The 15625-nt window shown below is 39.4% G+C and overlaps 1 protein-coding gene across 2 annotated transcripts in view; it reads right to left on the reverse strand.

Annotated features, from left to right (window-relative positions):
* Window positions 1-3628: 3628 nt before the first annotated feature.
* SPATA7 (spermatogenesis associated 7) overlaps window positions 3629-15625 on the reverse strand; it is a 34122-nt gene continuing 22125 nt past the window's right edge. For both annotated transcript variants that reach the window (XM_063160152.1, XM_063160151.1), the window contains 7 exons: window positions 11659-12152; window positions 10567-10633; window positions 10044-10114; window positions 9162-9221; window positions 7812-7889; window positions 6392-6449; window positions 3629-6028 (listed from right to left, as the gene is read on the reverse strand). In XM_063160152.1, the coding sequence (XP_063016222.1) occupies window positions 5534-6028; window positions 6392-6449; window positions 7812-7889; window positions 9162-9221; window positions 10044-10114; window positions 10567-10633; window positions 11659-12152 (1323 nt within the window). In that variant the 3' untranslated portion in view covers window positions 3629-5533. The remainder of the gene's footprint in view (window positions 6029-6391; window positions 6450-7811; window positions 7890-9161; window positions 9222-10043; window positions 10115-10566; window positions 10634-11658; window positions 12153-15625) is intronic.

Here is a 15625-nt window from a genome sequence, read left to right on the forward strand (position 1 = left end):
GCCCTGCCTACCACTCCCCTGCCCCTCAGCTTTGTTACTGGAGTGTGCCTGAGACTGCAGCACGGGGGTCTCATGGCAGGGCTGCGCTCTCACCTCCAGCTGCTTCCTCAGGTACAGGGAGGAACAAGGAGCTGGCTGGGGAGATGTGCCAAAGAATCCTTTGGGGACATCAGATAGCACCATTAAGAGAATTGAACAGAGACTCTAAGATGTTCAAATACTGAGGAGGAGCCATGGAAACACACCCTATGGAAACCCATAGCAAGGGCCTTTAAAGACTGATGCTCAGGCTGAAACTCCCTGTATAAGGGTAAAGGCTGTCAGGGTGGGATGGGAGTAGCCACTATGCAAGCTTGTGTCTGGGGAAGGGAAAACCAAGATGAAAGCTTCAGGAGCTCTTCTGTCTTTCTCTTAGAACCCAAGACAGAGCCAGCTTCCAAAACTGTGCTATCTGTGTGATCTCTGGATTCACCTGTGTCAAACATTGGGAAAAAGCAAGGTGCCAAATGCCTCTGAGCTGAATTTCTGATTGGAGAGGCTGCACCTCTGAGGTCCTGCAAGGAATTCTCAGGCTGACAGGAGAGCTGACGGCCTTTAACACGTGTCTTCACTTCTTTGGCATGTGAGCATGCTTATGAGTGAGAGAAATGGATACTGGGAAGAGCTGGGGTCACCTCATAGTTGTGTTACTCATCTGGACCCAGTCTCTGGCTGCTGTGAGCTGTAAGGTATGCTGCAGCCCTCACACAGATACTGTAAGGGGAGTCCTACAGGCTTGCTGAATTCTTGGGATAACTGCAGAGAGCTCTGCACCTCGTGCTACAGATCACGCTGCCTACGAGAATGGGATAGCGCAGCTCTGTTCCCTGCCAGCCTGAGCTCTGCTGGAGTCTCTCTCAGGTTTCAGAGGCCTCCCTACTCCCTTTATGTAGCCTTTCCTTGCCCTCTCAAGGTCTGATTTCATTCCCCCAGTGTGGGAGGGCTGGAAGGATTGCAGGGGAACCTGTGTGTGCTGAATCCTGTGATCTGCAATAGCAGCAAGGGCACAGCAGCACCTGTGTTGGTGCCTGTGGGGAAGTCTGGCATTCCACCAGCCTAAAACACGGTGTTGGATTGAGAGCCTGCACTTTTTGCAGGCCAGTGTCACGGCTTCAAAGATGAATGCAAGTGAAGTTTTGTGTGTTGTCACCTGGCTGTGGGGCACACCTCCTGGCCTTTGCTGTCAGCTAGAATTAGCTTAGTGGGTGAGCTAAAATGTACCATTAGGAACCCAGCTATTCTGGAGACTTTCTACAGAGAACAGAAAGTCCCATGCACAGTACTTCATCCTTCATTTTGGTACCCTTCAATTGAAATGACAATTCTTGTTGCTACTTCTCAACTGCCTGACACCCTGGAGTCCTCCTAGGTTTTAAAATGGAGATAAGCTACAGGTGAGTGTTCTACAACTCAGATGATTTGTTGAGCTAGTTGCAACTGCTGTTTCTTCTTTTCCCTTCCCAGTGATGCTTTATCCCTGTGACATGCTCAGCTTCCCCTGGCCCACAACCTGCTACAGGTTTTGAAACTGGATCCCTTGACTGGCTGTGACTGTGCTGGGGCAGTGGCTGGGGCAGATTAATTTACTGCTCACCTGTTTGCATATGACTTGCTTTACTACTGGAATACAAACTGAAGGTGGTTGTTTCTGAATGAATGTTTCTGATTTCACTAAAGGAAACAGGAAGATTGGACTGCCTGTATCCGGTTTGGTTGTTTTGGAGAGTGAGAAATGATTTTTGTTAAAATCACTGGTTGCTGTTCCGTTCCTTGTAATCTGTGTACATACCAGGTGTCAGCTCTTGAGAACAGCAGGGTAAGTGCCTGGAAAGGGCCAGAGAAAAAACGATGGCTTTGGAACATCTCACAGCTGCAGTGCCCTCCACTTGCTTATCAATGTATGCTCCTGTCTTGGGTGGTCCAAAATTCAAGTGGGATACTGGACTTCCTCATAGCTTTCTGAAGTAGACCTTGAGTTCCAATTTTATATTTTTTCCCCTTTGCATAAATTTTTAGGTCTCAAATACAAGCTCTATGATACAAAGGTAGTATCATGCATTAGGTATACACAGGAAGGTAAAACACATTTGAAGGCCAATGTTAACAAGTGGCAATCTTGTTGGTTAGAAACTGTGCTGTCACCACGATGGAACAGCCTGCCTTAGGGGCTACAAATGAAACTCCTGGGACTAGTTTTTATTTATGCTGATTTTTTAGTTCTCTTACTCATAAATGCTGCACAAAACATTGCTGAGGAAACAAATAGCCCTTCTTTCCCCATTGTCCAATGGAGCCATTTGTACTTGAATCATGAAATGCTGTCAGTTGAGCTGCATCCTTCTAACAACTACTCTTGCATAGCTATAAATGATAAAGTGTATAGAAATACAGAGAAACAAAATTGTGAGGTCATTCTGCAGCTAAGCCTAAATGAAAACTCTGTAGGAGCCGAAAACACTGGGTGGATCAAGGATAAAAGGATGGCTCAAAGCTGGTTGTTTACTGGTCAGCCCTAAGACATGTGAGCACCTTTATTCTTTGACCCTGTTAATCTTTACTTCAAATGACCAAAATCCCTACTTTGCTTTGTAAATAAACAGAATCCTACCTTTGAAGCAAAAAGCAGTGATGACAAAACTGTAGCTTTAAAGACAAGAGGCCGTTTTGTTACAGCAAAGTAACACTAGCAGGCTTTTGTCTATCTGAAAAAACATTGATGTTATGATGTATGTACTCATGGCCCACATGAATCTGGGCAGAAAAAATCTTTACACTGCAGATCACTGCTGCTGACTGCTCCCAAGCTTAAGATTCAGGCATGTAATGGTGTGTGATGCCCTGTTCTGCTACTGCTTTTGCCAAGACTTGAGTATAACACAAAGTAAAATGTGACAAGAGAAAAAAATTCAAACCCAACCAACTAAAACCCTCAGAAAAATCCCCAAACCTTGCAGTGTTGATTAATCTTATCAGTGGTGTGGGTCAGGCTTGCATATCAGGGTCTTTAAACAACTTACGTTTTAAGCGCTATCTTAAAAGTAAATGTGAATAGAAGAGAGAAAGTTTTAAATCCAAGGCAGCCTAAATTTGCTCTTGGATTTGCACATAAACTGATTTTATATAGGTAGCATCTATCTAGAATGTTTTTTCCCTACTATCCTATAGGAGTGCCTCCTATGAGAGAAACCAGTTCTGTGGACTGGACTCACTGCTCCAGTTGCTGGATATTGGGGTGTGTAATTCTCTGCTTCTTTAACAGGTCACTGTGGATCCAATAAACGTTCACACTTAGGAAGGCAGGTGCTTTCTTTGTGAAAGGTCTCTCTTAATCAAGTTTTTTCCTCTTTTAAGTTGCTGTTACCCAGAAAAAAAAGTTACTCAGAAAAAAATGTCATTGATGTTGAGACAGTTCATCAACAGGAAATATGGTCAAGGTTTTTATTTGTTTTTATGTTACTTGTATTACAGGAAATGAGTATGTCATTACTAGTGTCTTTCTGTGATTTTCCTAAAGTATTTTTGCATGTGAAATTTGAATGTGAAATTCTTACTAATCTTTAATCAGACTCATGCAGACCAGAAGCCAGAGTTTGCTGAGTGACATTTTTTATGATGTACAAGTCACAAGTGTAGAGATAGGAAGGGAAAAAAACCCTAAATTCTTATTATTGACCAAGAATGAAGAACTTGGAATGGAGGGCCTGAAGAATGGGTGAAGTCCTGGCCGAGGAGCAAAGAGGCTTTATACTTGTATGCGTCAAACCATGTTCTTTAGCTTTTGAACCAGTCCCTGTGGGACAGAATTCTTCGTAGACTAGAAACAAATTTTCCTAGGGCATCCTTTCTGTTCAGCTCCCTTGGGTAAGGAATAGAGAGCGAGTTTCCTTGAGGATGGGAGGAGGTCTGTGATCACTTGTGCAGGGACAAACCCTCCCTGCACTGTACTGACTCAGCCCTGTGGTCACATCTTTTCAACAAGACAGGCTCTGATGGGGGGATGTAGAAGTGCTCACATTATCTCACCTGCTTTTCAGTGAGCCAGAGCACTCATGCTGCAGGCCAGGCTTACAAGGCAACCAACTGAGTGTGGCAGATGAAAGGCTGGTGCCCATCTGCCCAGCCACATGTACCTGGCTAAAATAAACTCTGTCTCCTTTCATTGTCAACAAGGGCAATTTATTATTGTGGACAAGGCATCCAGGAAAGTGCCTTTTGCTTTCTTTGGGAATTGTGCTCTGCACTGCAGTGCTGTGATAATGCCAGATGTTTTTCTCTGACTGCCTTCCTTTAGCTGTTTTTTGAAATTTCTTTTTTGTCTAAAAGTTTATGCTTCCTAAGTGAAGCAGTGGTCTGTGTCTGCTCAGCTCCTTTAAGCTGCAATGGGTCATCTGGCTGATGGAGTCACAGACTTTGGTCGAGGCACAGGGGAGGCAGGTGGTGGCAGTTGTTATGTAAGGACTGGTACAGCTTGGGCTTGTTTTTGGAGGAAGGAGGTTAGAAATTGACCCTAGGAGATAGAGGACAGGCTTAATCCAGGTTCCTAAGACTTCTCCTAGTTCCTCACCTACAACAAGACAATGTAACTTGCCAGCATTTCCTCAGAACCTGTTAAACTCATTCTGCAGCAACAGGAATGTCAGGCAATAGCTGTACTCTGATTAAACAATGACATTTGGGTTGATTTCGTGCAATGCATGTACTAACTTCAATTTAAACTTAAACCAGAAAATACACCACCTATTTTCCATTTGCTGTACGAGGTGCCTGATGTGTTTTCTTCTACACAGTTCTAGTCAACAAACAGTAAGCAATTCAATCATTTTCCAAAACCAAAGCTTGATGCAGAATGCTATGCCATGGCTGTCATCAGTGCAAGAAATTGAACTTAGCAGTTACATTCAGTAAAGAACTAAAAATAAAAAACTGCAGCCATTAATCTACATAGATCTGTTAAAATTTGGATTTTCTTCTTGTGAAATAGTTTGGTTTTTCACTGATGGGCTTTTGCAAATGGTAACATAGCACACTGCATGGTGGAACTGCTTGTCCATTCTGGAAGAGGACATAGTTTGATGTTAAGTTTATGTTAAGTTGTTGAATTCTTGCAGACTAGAACATCTCAGATCTTTATAGCAGGATCATAAATGCGCTATCAATTAATTTATTTAAATCAATAAATATTTCATAACTTATTATTACAGCTCTAAAAATATAAATCTAGTTTTAATATTCTCAAGTTTGTTTTGAGTTATACAATTGTGGGCAAAATACAAAAAATTCTTCTGATAACTGACCCTTAACTGACCCTTTATCCTTTAAGATCTAATTTACACAGAGATTAATGCCCAATTAATAGTATCCTGCTACAGAGATCTTACCAGTATTTAAACAGAAATAACTGAAAATAAACCTAACAATTTACTATTGGTTGACAAATGGCAGTTCACCACAGAAGGAGCTCTATCTCTGTTTAACAGGTAAGTTTTGGTTACAGTTATGAATACTTAGGTGAAATGTGAAGGGCCTCTGCAAAGTTTCCATCAAGTTCATCAAGCTCCTTATTGCTGTGAAAATCCCTGTCACAACCAAACAAATTTGAAGCTGCCTCACAGGTGGGTGAAGTGTCTGGGTGTTCTTCAAATACCACACCACGGAAATCAGACTCTTTCCCAGCACCCATAATTTCAGTGGTATCTTCTGAGAAGTCCTCCTTGTCCTGTGTCTCCCTTGACCTTTTGCTCCAGGACACTGATCGACAATTGTTTGGCTTCGTTGATGACAAGTCCCTGCTCTCAAGGAATTCTTCATTTTTTGTAGCTTTCCTCAGCCTGTGACCTTTACTGTCAAACTCAGGCTCTTCTGTTGTACCACACTTGTGCTGCTCCAGTGGGCCCGAGGCCTCCTGATCTGCATGGATTTGCTCTGTGTCGCTGTCCTGGTCGCAGCCAAGGTCTGATTTCAGCACTTCCAACATCTGGCGCATTTTGCCCTGAGGGGTGAGGGAGGAAAAGGGTGACACTTCTCCAGCCCCATGGCACCTGAGCACTGCTCACACAGGGCTGGACTCTGACAGAAGGAAAGGGAGGCTGCTTCCAATCAAGTGAGTAAATGAAACACTGAGTGTCACCAAACTGAACTGACTGTTGTCCATTCTTTGTCACAGTACCTGTGACTCCTGATCTGCTGTAACCCATGAGTGAGCAGATCTCATTCATGGAGAGAGAGAGGCTCCCCACTGAGTATTCTGAATATTCTGGTTACCTTTACCCTCCAATATACCCGTGCCTTTGCCCTGCTCTTTGGAAATGTCACCTAAACCATATGCAGAGACCACTGTAAGGGCAGCACATACCTCATCAAGGCGGTTCTTATTTTCTTCTATATGGAACTTAAACAGTTGATCCAGAACCCTGTAAATAAGAAATCAAATTATTTCACAGGAGGAAAACCAACTTTTAACAGATGTACATAACCTAATGACAGTATGTTTTTATTTCCATTTCTTGGCTGAATGGCACCTCTAAGACTGTTTCTATTCCACTGTGTCACAAAGAGAGCTACCTGTAGTCAGCAACCCACTGGACACATGCTCAGCAGGCAGACATGGCTTTGGGCAGCACATGGCAATTGTGGGGTGACTTGCAGTACAACTATGTGTGTGTTTGACCTGGTGTGCTTATGTGCTCCAATCCAGTGGTGACTCTACTGGCCTGCTGAAGCATCCAAAATCTCTTGGATGCACCATAGTGGCTGCTATACACAAGAATAAATAAAGAGAAGGAATAAAATCCAGCTTCAGTTAAAAAAAAAATCCAGAGAAAAATACTCAGTCCTGAGAGCTCTCTTCCATTTCTTAGGCTGAACGAGAAAAAAGATTCTGTAAAGAAAGTGTTCTGTGACAACTAAAGTACACAGTCACTGGAACAGAATTCTAGAAAGTCAAGTGAATTTAATCTAGCTTACATGTGAAATTATAAAAAAAAATGTGGAAGAAAAAATTACTGTAAAAGAGCCAGAGGTAGACTGCTCTCAAAATTTCTTGAAGATGAATTTTTTTACTTGGTGTATTTAGTATTCTTATTGACAGCCATGACATATTAAAAAAAAATAAGTGCACACAGAATAGCAAAAACAGTTGGGAACATTATCAACCCAAAGCAAGATCAGAATATATGAAATTAGACTGCCTTGAATGCAGATTTTCAAAAATGGGTTAAGATTCTGTATATATATTCTGTGTATGTATAGAAATATTGCAATGGGGTTTTTTGCATAAATTGAGAGTTCTTTATTACAAAGAACCAGTATCACATTGAAAAAAATTCTGATTTAGCAGTTGGTTAACTTTTATCTGCAAGAGAATGTAACCTTGTAACTCATGTTGAAGACTGAATTCATACTGGAACTGGAAGGACAGAAGGGGGACAAAGGACCTGTTGTGTAAAAGATTAGTAACTCAGTTTATTTAACAAAACAGATGTTGCAGACTAAAATGAGTTCTTAGTATTTTTCCACCTAGGGTTCCAGGTCAGTTTTTAACAGAAGCTTTTATCTCTTGGTACACAGCAGTAGATCAAAGTTGATGACCCAAAGGTATTTCCTAGTTCCTCTTTCTTACATAAAGCAAAAAAGAAGAGGAAACAAAACAAAAGCAAGGGCTAACTGTGTATATGTGTGTATAAAGACATTATTACTAATCACTACTTCCCTTACTTATGGAGTCCATGGGTTTCTGACATAGCATTGCAAAATTGAAAACAATTGTAACCTACCTGTTAGAAAATATGCCAAATCGAAGAATTTCATTTGTTACTTCTTCAATGAAAGTTAAATACAAAAGCTCCTCTTCTCTGCAGGGAGAATAGAAACCCCAATGTTAAATGCTCTACCATAGAAACACATATGACATATTTTAGTAGGTTTAATCACCTTCACTGGAAAGGTCATTAAGAAGATTTTATAGTTCTTACATCAGCAGTTATGTTTCATAAAAGGTAAGGCTATCACGACAAGCTAAACCTTTTGCTGAATCTGGACAATAAAAAACTGCAAAGTATGAGACTGTTAGAAAGGTGGTCATAGTGCTTTGCCTTTATGCTAACTTTCTGCTGGAGAATAAATTAGCAGAGAGATCTCAAGCGAGGGAATCAGTGAATCTTGGCAAGAGTTCAGAACCTGCACTGCACTCAAGAAAGGGGAGCTAACTGGGAAAAAAGTGAACAATTGCAGTTTGATGCTCTGGGTATAGGCTTCCAAAGGAGCTTCTAGAGAATTTTCTCTGAAAATTGCTGGTCCTAAATGGAAACAAAAAAGGATTTAACTGCTTATTTGCAGCACCACTAATTTCAACATATTTCCTTGATGGATAAAATCTTAATGTGAGATGTGACTTTCACCTCTTATCTGTATTTTAGTACCTCTAAAAGAGTTGCTGATGCCAATTACTCTAAATTGGACAGTAAAAATGTCTGGAGTTCTGCTTGAAAGACAACAGGAAAGAAAACCCCAAAAGAAAATATTTCAGTTTCTCTTTCACAGCATCTTTCTAAGTCTCCTAAAGCATCCAATCAAACTCTACTGAGTCATTCTCCAGTCTTAATAAACAGAAAATAAAAAATTGAATATATCTTGCATTATTTTCATTATATAAAATTTGTAATTGTGCCTAAAGATTATATTTTTGGTTCCCTCTATAGTCAAGGAAGTTACCTACAGATGGTATTTGAGACCTTTATTATAAGCCTTAAGTTAGACATATAGAAGGCTGTCCTAAAACACAAAGAATTAAATGACATTTCCAAGGCCACTTGATGAAGCGTTATAGTGTTTCTGAATATAACTCAAAACTCTACTAATTCTCATCAAATTTCAGTGCAGAAATGTGGTAAGAATGCCTTTCAATTTGGTGCTTCATTTGCCAATATTTGCTTCAGAGATTACAGACCTAAAAAGAAATGGAAACAAACTATAGGCACTGTACAATCTTCTGAAGATAAATTTTCTTTGTATTTTGATTCACATAAAATTTTAAGTATTTTGTTTTTCAAGTTCATCAGTTTTGAGGAAAGCCTTCTAGTTTGATGTTGTAAATGAGAAGAAAAATGGTTTGAAAGCATACTTACTCAGCATCGTCAGTTCTCTCTGGTGAAGATGAAGACTTCTGAGGACACCATGATGTCTCTCTAATCAGAAAATCAGGGGGCAAGACAAAAACAACATTCTAAATCCCTTTTATACTACCTTACATTAAATTTTCTTCTGGAGCCATGGAGTGCCATTATATGATTCTCTTTCACAAAAACCCACTATAACACCCCTAAACCCTGCTCCAGGAGCAAAATCCCCTGCTGGCACTGAAACCTGAAAGATTACAGTTCAGGAGTATTACACCACACCCATTGATGCAGTGCTCAGAAGACCTTGGTGATACTCCAGATGCTATTCAATCTCTGTTATCTGTAAGAATGCTTTTTCAGCTCAGAGTACATTTTTTCCCTCAGATAAAAATGCCTTTGTGTGAAAAGGCCAGAGAGCAAATCAGCGAGTCATGCATGACACTTAGGTCAGCAATGAGGAGAATCAGCTTGGAGCCCTTGGGCTCTGGCCTGATTTCCAACACTGCTCTTGTATTACAGCTATCCCAGTATTAAGTTTTCAGAAGAAGATGTGGGAAATGCTCCTGCAATGCAGTATTTAGCTATAGTACTAAACAGTCTGTAAGCTCAGATGTACAGAACTAACAACTGTATTAATGTCTCATCAGTCAATTCTCATAAAAATGCTCATATTTTTCAGAGCTTTCTTTCTTAATTGGCTTCCCAGTGGAACTTATCACAAGAAAAGAATGAATTCTGAAGTTGGAAAAGGCTATTGATAGAAAAAACCCAATAAAAGTTCTATGAGAAGAAGTTACAAGGAAAAATGCTAGTGAAGACTTATGGCCTAAGAACCAGCTGTATAGAAAGGAACATTTCAAATATTCCCTCCTGCTGTAAATCAGGCACCTTGGGATGGAGAGTTGAAAATCATCTACTCTTCTCTCAGGCTCATCCAAAGTATATCTTTTATCTTCAGCCTACAACACAGAAACAAAAATCTTTATTATCAGTGCAAATATACAGCAAATTTCACCATTAAAATGAATCTAACAACTCTCTGTGATTAGGCAGCCCTAGAAATTCCATATATTTTCTGAGAAACTCTGGGTAAACAGACAAATAGGACACCTTTTGCTGGAAAGTCATGTACCAATTATCCATGGCCTTAGCAGATATTTGATAGTGCACTGATAGAAACAATAAAAAAAATAAAATTAAAGAGATCTCTTCATGTGACTCAGTGGTTTTTCTTATAGTTTCCACTCAGTGTTCTGAAATTCTCTCTTCTCCATGGAACTAAGTCATGTCATGGCAATAGAGAGAAGAACACCTAAATCAGCTGCTCACTGCTGTGGCAGGGATGAAGTGCATTGCCCCACAGTGATGGTGGTGGGAAGAGTACCCAGATGACTGAGAGATGCATCATTACCTTGTATTTAACCTTCTGCTTTTCACTCACAACTTTTCTCACAGGCATTTTGTCTTCAGGTGGAAAGCTAAAAAATTTAGAGAGGCATTAGATTCCCAAGTAGACTACTTTCAAAAAATGTAGGATGACAATAGCAATGCCACTGTGGAAATGTCTCATCGGCCTCAGAAGAATGTAGTACCAAACAGTTCAGAAAATTTCTGCCAGACAGGTGATCCAAAATAAGTTTTTAGCTGCATATTAGCAGGGCATAACTGAAATATTCAAAATAATTGTTCAGAATTAAGAATGGAGATGATCCTAAAATTAAAAGTGCGCCAGGAAAATAGACAAGCCACAGACAGAAAATCTACAGTTGCAATACAGAGCCGAAGATATCATAATTCCAGTCTTAGGAAATTCCTAATTTATTCTATGACAAAACTGGAGTTGGACATGCAGGCATGGAGGGCACAAAAGGGAAAAGATTTCCCTTTACACGGTAGTATTGGTAGAAACAAAGTCAGAACTGTTCAACTTGCTAAGAAGTTCAATGCAAGAGGACACTAATTTTGTTTCAAGTATTTTATACAGGGTATGTACAAAGGTATTTAAATTAAAAACAAAACAATGAAGAGCTGCAATCAAGAGTTAAAAAAAGATGTTTGCATGATGCAATAATTAACAGACTGGAAAGCATGAGACTACAGAGACAATAGTGGGAACTACTTTCATTCTTATATTGGTTAATTCTTTACAAGACAGAACTATACATCAGAGAGCATAGGGAAGAGAGAGGGAATGATTATTCTCAGCAGATGTGAGATTCCACAGTTTGAATTTAGTGGCACTTTGTATCCAATCTGTATAAATTAAAACAGTTGTTCCAGAAAGAAGAGAGGAAAATACACCAATGAAAAAGAAAATCACATTCTTTTCTGGCTTTTGCTAAGGTGTATCTAGAATAATTATTCTAGTTGTAAGTTCTAGTAAGACATCAGTATAATTATTCTGGTTTTATACAAATGTAATGAGTATATATCTCGCCTTTATGAAGATGTTATGATAACATCTAAATTCCAGAGCTTCAAAATAAAACTTCACTCTCTGTACCTGGTCATATCAGTCTGTGTTTGAGCTTCCACAAGGTATGATCTGTGGTGGTGGTGACATCTCCTCCTTTGAGCAGGAGTGTAAAACCTGTAGTCTGACAGGAAAGGTTTAGCATCCGATATTAACGTGCGTGGAGTGAAAGGCTTCCGGCTCTTGGTGAAGCACTCCGAGTGCCGCTCTAGAAGGTCCCCGCCGCTGGCCTGGTTTCCATGGCAGCTCTGGTCCCCGTGGTTTCCATGGCAGCTCTGGGAACAGCCAACAACGCTGACAAAGCTCTCGATGGAGTGGCTGCGGGGCAGCTCGGAGCGCTGGCCGGCCCGTGGCATGCACACGCAGGAGTTCGAGCCCCCGGCTGCGTGCCGAGAGCGCTTCCGGGCGCACTTCCCTGCGCCGGAGTGAACCACGCACTCCTCGCCGTGAGAAGATGCTGCTCCTGAGAGGTACTGTGCCTGCCCAGCAGAGGCTGAGACACCATCTTCTGCTTCCAAGGCACTCTGGAAAAAATAAAACAACATTTGAGTGCTTTGCAAGTTACCTGCTTTGCTTATGATGGTACTCCCAGCTATTACTGGGAGCTACCCAGTCGGTAACTGGGAGTTACCATCTGAGAGCCTCAGTGCTAACAGATTTTAAAACCTAGTCACTGGAAATAAGAGAGTAATAAAGAAATTATTTACTTCAGTAGCAAAACATTGGTGGTCTGTTACAGAATATTGATGGCTACATCAAACCAAGAGTTTAATCAACACATTTTTAGAAGTCAAGAAATCATTCCACTGAGTCAAATAATTTGGAACAGTTAAAATATTCCTCCCTCTTCATACCACCTGGGCAAGCTAAGGCAGACATTACCCATAATTAGCCCATGCTGAAAAATTCAAGATTATTCCAGAATTGTATTATAAGTGTGGCAAAGACAAATAAGACAGAAACACAACTAAATTCAAGTGATATTTTAAGGTGGAGTTTTTGGTTGGTTTGGTGATTTCTTTGTTTGTTTTGTTAAATTAGACTGAACAATTAAATAGAAATTTATTTCAGTCACAAAGTTTTGAAAAACTTGCAATATCAAAGCATAAATACCTGGACAAGTAATTTTGCTTTACAATGTGTCTGAAACACCTTATGGAAAGAAATGTTGTATGTTCTGTTCCTACCTAGGATACAGCCACCCACCGAATATTCTGTCAATCAGTGAAAATCATGTATGACACTTTACAATCTCCACGGGCAGGCATGCTGCAGAACTGATTAAACCAGAAGCCTATCAGCAAACAAAATTTTGTATAAACCAATTTATTGCATCCACACATATAACTATTTATGAAATTCAGCAACTGTGTTATGCAGAAGAGATGACTCCCATTGTGTGTACTCTAACTAGCACCACAGCTCCCAGAGACAGGGCTTACAGAGCAACAGTGAGGGAGACAAGCTGAGGATAGTGTTATTCTGGAAAATCTCACTGCTGTGCCATGCAATCAGCAAGGCAAAACAACAACTGAATAATAAAATCTGAGAAAACCCAATTCAAAGCCTACAGCTAATTTTCTAGAATTACTATCATACTTTCCTAACACTAGGGCAGTTCATATAGGTCCACATCATCAGCAATAAATGGTTGTAAGATGTTAAGAGAATGTATACAAGTAGAGGTGTTTCCAAAGAAGAAAATAAAATTTCTAAGCCATCTGAGGTTTTTAACAAACTTGAAGTTTATTTCAGATAGGCTAACACAGAAATTAACTTGTTCATGTACCTCCACCACCTAACAAGGAACAGGAAGGCAAGGAGACACCAGTACAGACCATAACCTCTGCAGTGACAAAAGGAAGAAAAGGAAGATGATTTCCAGATGTGTTTCATTCATCTCTATTATACTTCTGTCAGCCAAGTAAAAACTATTAAGCAGAAGCATTACACTACTGAAGTTACTGAAGGAACATGTGCCCCACGGGAAGCCTGAGAAAGGGTGGATGCAGTATGATATGAACTGTACATGTGCTGTGACATTTATTTATGACATACAACCACAGTGCCAGTTGAGAAGATTGACAGATTCACCAAGTAGCCTATCCTGATCTCACAATTAAGCTACATGGAAACTGCTTTGAGGGAGTAAGACTGAAATACAGATCCAGTACATTTCCAATAGGGCTGCATTGCCTGAGCACAATATAAACCTTGAGAAAATCCTCAAGAACACTTTTTGAAAATAATCAGCTGATTAAGATTTGGATTGAAGGCTGGATCTGTGATTTTTTCACAAAAACAACTGCAAAATAAAGTGCATGTGGAGATTCTGCAAGATAATCAATACTTGTCCTGAGACTTCTGGAGTCTCCTACTGGGGTGAGCATGGAGAAAAAAAAAAACCAATGACTAAAACTGGAAATCTTTATGCATTTATTGAAAATTCATGACATTGTAACCCACAAATAGATAGTGTAAGATAGTAATATATTGCTAGTATACCAGTAAGATTTTCTATTCTAACATTCAACCCTAAAAAAGGTGTTTTTAGAAATTCTTAGCAATAGACTCTTACTGTATAAATGCTCCAGTTTCTCATAATTCTGCTACTTTTATTGCTTAAAATCTACACTATTACATTATTTTTCTTTTCAAACACAATATTTTAAATTAAAGGTCAATTATTATGAATATACATTTTGTACCATGCAGTAAATGCTATTTACAAGAATATTAAAAATGCAGGTATTTCATTGTGAAAATTAAGTCACAGATCACACTGCCATCATACCATATATTTCCTTCGTAATTTTCTCTCACATCACTAAGATCTATCTCAACTATTCCAGTACCTAAATATCCAGAGTTGCTGGTACCTAATGCAAAGAAGTTTTCTTTTACTTAGCTGAGGCAAAATAAGCTCTTCTTGATGGTGTCCCATGTGAGTGAACTGCATTTTACTACTACAGCATAATTAAATGCTGAACTGGTAACATGTAGTTACAATGCCAAACAAATGCCTGTGTTAGCAAGCAGAATAATGAGGCTTACCAGTGTGATTGTTTGCATATAAAGTGGTTGCAGTGGTAGCTCAGCACTATAGAAAACAGATAAGACTGGAAAGTTTCAGCATCCACCTATATAGATAAAAGCTAATTCCATACCCTTCAGTGTATATTCTAAACAGCTTAATTCTTGTAAATGCTTTACTCTCAGTGATTAAAACAGTTCATTGAGCTGCAATATAAATTGTATTGTAGAAGCATTTGTGAGCATATAAGGACTGTTTCCCTGCATTATGCAAAATAATTATTATGAAAAGATATGAAGTTATATTAGCCAATTATTTACCTACACCTCATGAAAATTACATGCTCGCTTCCTCAAAAGCAGTTGAGTTGATACAAAACAAGACAAAAGCACAAGGTTGACATGGAAATATCCTAATTTCCTTATATATGAGGAAGCTTAGGGCAGTTATCTTCTTCTCCTCAAATATTTCATAAGTAGAACAGACCAAGTAGCTAACTCATGACTAGAGAGAATTGCAACTCAAAGCTGCATCTGTGCCAGCTGTGAGATGTACTCATCTAAATACTGAGAAAAGAATGTCTTTCAAAGCCCTTATCCTGAGGCAAAACTTTACCACTCAAAACAGGGAGAAGTACACTCCAAGTAGACAAAGAAACAATATCATGAACAAGGAACAATTGCACTTCAAAAGATTTTAAGGAGTGTCAGAGAATGCTGATTGTCTGCAATTTGTCTCTTTTTCAGAAAATTATCCTGTGTTGCAAAAAAAATGTAAGCAAGTGTGCTCACTTTCTGCTCTGTTTTCTATTAAAAACATCAGATGTTTAAGTAGGAAACAAAAAAAAAGACAAAAAACATGCCTACAAATAGGAAGCTTATTAAAATATATTATTAGTTCTATTCTTCAAATAAAATTTTAAAGAAATTCCAGTATAGTAAATGAACTTTAGCTGTTAGAACT

The sequence above is a fragment of the Melospiza melodia genome, chromosome 6 (assembly GCF_035770615.1).
Source record: "Melospiza melodia melodia isolate bMelMel2 chromosome 6, bMelMel2.pri, whole genome shotgun sequence".
In the NCBI taxonomy this organism is placed as follows: domain Eukaryota; kingdom Metazoa; phylum Chordata; class Aves; order Passeriformes; family Passerellidae; genus Melospiza; species Melospiza melodia.